Here is a 3494-nt window from a genome sequence, read left to right as displayed (position 1 = left end):
GCGAGGCTGGGGGTGCGGGCAGGTGGGGGAGGCGGGGGACGGGACGGGGAGCCCCGGACGCACGGAGGGACCCCAGGGGTCCGCTCTGATCCTCAGGCCATGGGCGGTGGGGTGAACCCGGCGCAGGGGGCCTTGCGGCTGCAGGAGTCCGCACCTGCTCGGGGCCACTGCAGGCCCGCCCGCTGTGCGCCCCGGTCTCTGGAAGGTGGGCGCCTGCTCCAGCCGCCTGCAAGCTGCCCGGGGTCGGGGCGGTCCTGGGCAGGGGACGGGCCTGACCCTCTGAGAGCAGGGTCGCTGTGGAGCTGGCGGCAGGTGGGCTGGGAGAGGCCCTGGCCCGACCGCACGTCTCCTAGGTGCCCGGGGCAGGATGTACACGCTGCTGTCCGGCCTGTACAAGTACATGTTCCAGAAGGACGAGTACTGCGTCCTGATCCTGGGCCTGGACAATGCGGGGAAGACGGTGAGTGCCCTTCCCTGCCTGGGGCCGCTGCCGCTACCTCGTTTTTAACTTTATCTCTTGCATGAGAGAGAGAGAGAGACACACCCCACCCCCAGCCAGCCTGGGTCACAGCCGCCTGCACCCACCCAGGGAGGCAGGGGCTGCAAACCCACTCACCCAGACTCCCCACTGCCGGCCCCACTGCACGCCTTGGTTGCCAAAGGGCCTGTGTTTCGCCTGAGCCAGGAGAGGGACAAGACCCTCGGGGGGCCTGGGCACACCTTCCCTAGCCACTCCCCTCACGGTGTTCTGTGGCGAGACGTTTGGTGCCTGCCCTGTCATTGAGGGGATAAGCCCAGAAAGGCTGTCGGGGACGCAGACGGAAAGCCCCTCGCCCTGTCCATGGCGTCGCTCGCTCTGTCTGCAGACCTTCCTGGAGCAGTCGAAAACCCGCTTCAACAGGAACTACAAGGGGATGAGCCTGTCCAAGATCACCACCACAGTGGGCCTGAACAGTAAGGGGCACCCAGGGCTGGGCTTGGGCTGCGCCCGGAGGGGCTGTGCCGTGCACGGGCCGCGTGGGGCTCACGGCAGCTCCGAGGAGCACCGGCGTGGGTCGGCACGTCCTGGAGCAAGGCCGAGCACACCGTTCTCCCCTCCAGTCGGCACCGTGGACGTGGGGAAGGCTCGCCTCATGTTCTGGGACCTGGGAGGGCAGGAGGAGCTGCAGTCCCTGTGGGACAAGGTGAGACAGGCCCCATGCCCCCCATGGCACAGCCTCCCCAGGTGCCTCCCTGTCCCTCCTCAGCAGCTCTTGTCACCCACCGTGCCTCCAAGGTGTCCCCTCCCAGCCCTGGCCCAGGTTCTCCCCCTGATCTGGTCCGGCCGAACCACAGGGTTGCCCCCAAGGTAGCAGCAGGGAGCTCCTGTGGGGTGGCCTCAGACTAGCCCGAGGTGGGGCCCAGCTGCTCAACCCGCAGTGTCTGCTGGGGACTCGGTGTGGCTGCAGTGTACCCTCCGCAGACAGCCGGTCTGTGTGCCTCGAGATGCCGTGTGTGTGGCCCGTGAGGGTGGAGGCACTTGGGCTGAGCCGGGCTCAGTCTCTGTTTTGGGGAACAGCCTGAACATCTTTCTCAGCACCTGGGGACATCCGAGCCCTGGCGCGGGTTCAAGCCTGCAGGGAAGCAAAGCGGGACAGCGGCCGGGTGGCTGCAAGGCTGGTTCTTACCAGGACAAGAGGCTGGGGCCCTCTGCCTCCCCAGAAGTGAGGCCACGTGTTTCCTCTGGAGATTTGGGGCTGGTCACCACAGGATGCAGGCAGGTGTGGAAAGGCAGAGCTGGGGTCCCCCGACAGGCTCCTGTCCCTCAGCTCTAGGATCCCCTGAGGCCGCCTGCCCCTCCCTACCACAGAGGGGACGCCCTTGACCTCTGCCTCCTCTTGACCTAGGTCCTGGTGTTTCGTGGGCCCCACGCACCGAAGACCAGGGTCTGTCCCAGCTCAGCCCGTGCTTCAGGGCAGCATGAGCCAGGCAGGCCAGCCCTGCTGTTGGGGCCCTGCCCTGCGGTTGGCACAGTGGATGTGATGTGGCCTGGTGCTGCCAGCTGTCCTAGTTCAGAGCTGGTGCTGGGCCCTGCTGTGTCCTGACTCCGTGTCCCCACTTCCACGCAGCTTAGTGCCCATTCCCTGAGGTCTCTGACGGGCTCTGCGTGACCACTTCCATTGGGCAGAGGGTGAGCCAAGCCAGGGCCTGCTTGTCCGGTGCCACCGTTTGCCTGTGGGGAGTGACCCAGATGACGCTATCACGGGCTGGCAAGCGCCGAGACTGGCTGTGGGGGTGCTGGGGCAGCACCCAGAGGTCAGGGAGGGCAGCCCAGCGGGGAGCCTGGGGCCTGCTGGTCTTGGTCGCCTGGCAGCAGGCCAGGCTGCCGGCATAGGTCTTGCAGCCCGTAGTCCTGCAGAGCTCAGGCAGGCGGTGCATGTGGCATCTCAGTCTCAGCCCGGCTGCGCCGCGTGGGCTCACACTGCTCCCTTGGGTCTTCGGGGACACGGGGCAGTCGGTGCTGACAGGGTTGTGCCTGTCACTCCTGCCCTGTGCCACTCTACAGGGCGTGGCCTCCTGGGACAGCCTCTGGTTCTCTGCGGGTGACAGCAGCTCCACCAGGGTGGGGCTCCCTGGACACAAGTTCTGTGCCCACGAGGCTGCCGGCTGTGGCTGTGGGGCAGCAGGTCTGCTGGGCATGCACTACTGAGCCTGGCGTTGTGAGGGTGGGCAGCAGAGCGCCCCATGGGTTCTGGGGGGGCAGGACGGAGGCTCTGGGGTCACAGCTCTGACACCACGTCCTGGTTGGGCCCAGGATTCTCTGGCGAGAAGGCGGGCAAGCCCTGGGCAGCCCCCGCAGGCCCCTGTCCCTGTCCAATGTGTATGTGCTGGGGTTTCTCAGTGTCCATCTCAGGCTGCTGCCTCAGACGACTCACCCACGCTCTCCCAGCCTTGAGGGACGACGCCCAATCAGGGCAGGTGCCTGGCAGGACCGTTGGCCTCGGTGCAGAGCCTGATGCTGAGCCTGGGCTGCTGGCCTGGCCATTGTGCGGCCCCACTCCTGCCGAGCAGCTTCCTCCCCGTGGCAGCCAGCAGGTCCTGAGGTGGCACAAGGCACCACCACGCCCATGTGCCCCAGACACGTTGCCCCACCTTTCTGGCCCCTCCTCCTGCTGGGTGTGTGCCGCTGCCCTTGCATCTGCATACAGGCCATGGCCTCCTGTGGGCAGGCAGGCGGGGAGGACATGCCTGGCCCCTGGGTGTTCCCAAAGAGGCTGCTCACTCCTGAGCATGCCCTGTGGGCTTCCCCATACCCTGGCCGTGCAGGGTCCCCCACAGGAGGCCCTGGGGTTGGGACCTCCCTGCAGCCACTCACAGGTCATCCACACATGTGCCGGCTTCTCTGGCCACGTGCCCAGCATCCAGCGCTGTCCCTGCCAGAGCCCATTCCCATGGTGTTGCCTGGAGCCACAGGGCCCAGCGGAGGGTGTGGCTCCCCGCAGGCCGGTTTAGCC

The 3494-nt window shown here is 67.0% G+C and overlaps 1 protein-coding gene across 1 annotated transcript in view; it reads left to right on the top strand.

Annotated features, from left to right (window-relative positions):
• Positions 1–327: 327 nt before the first annotated feature.
• ARFRP1 (ARF related protein 1) overlaps positions 328–3494 on the top strand; it is a 5808-nt gene continuing 2641 nt past the window's right edge. Inside the window, exons 1-3 of the mRNA XM_006167067.3 lie at positions 328–460; positions 867–954; positions 1102–1184. Of these exons, the coding sequence (XP_006167129.1) occupies positions 368–460; positions 867–954; positions 1102–1184 (264 nt within the window). The 5' untranslated portion in view covers positions 328–367. The remainder of the gene's footprint in view (positions 461–866; positions 955–1101; positions 1185–3494) is intronic.

The sequence above is a fragment of the Tupaia chinensis genome, unplaced genomic scaffold (assembly GCF_000334495.1).
Source record: "Tupaia chinensis unplaced genomic scaffold, TupChi_1.0 Scaffold144472_1, whole genome shotgun sequence".
NCBI lineage: Eukaryota > Metazoa > Chordata > Mammalia > Scandentia > Tupaiidae > Tupaia > Tupaia belangeri.
The sequence above is the reverse complement of the archived record's forward strand: the minus strand, read 5'-3'. Positions and strand labels throughout refer to the sequence as shown.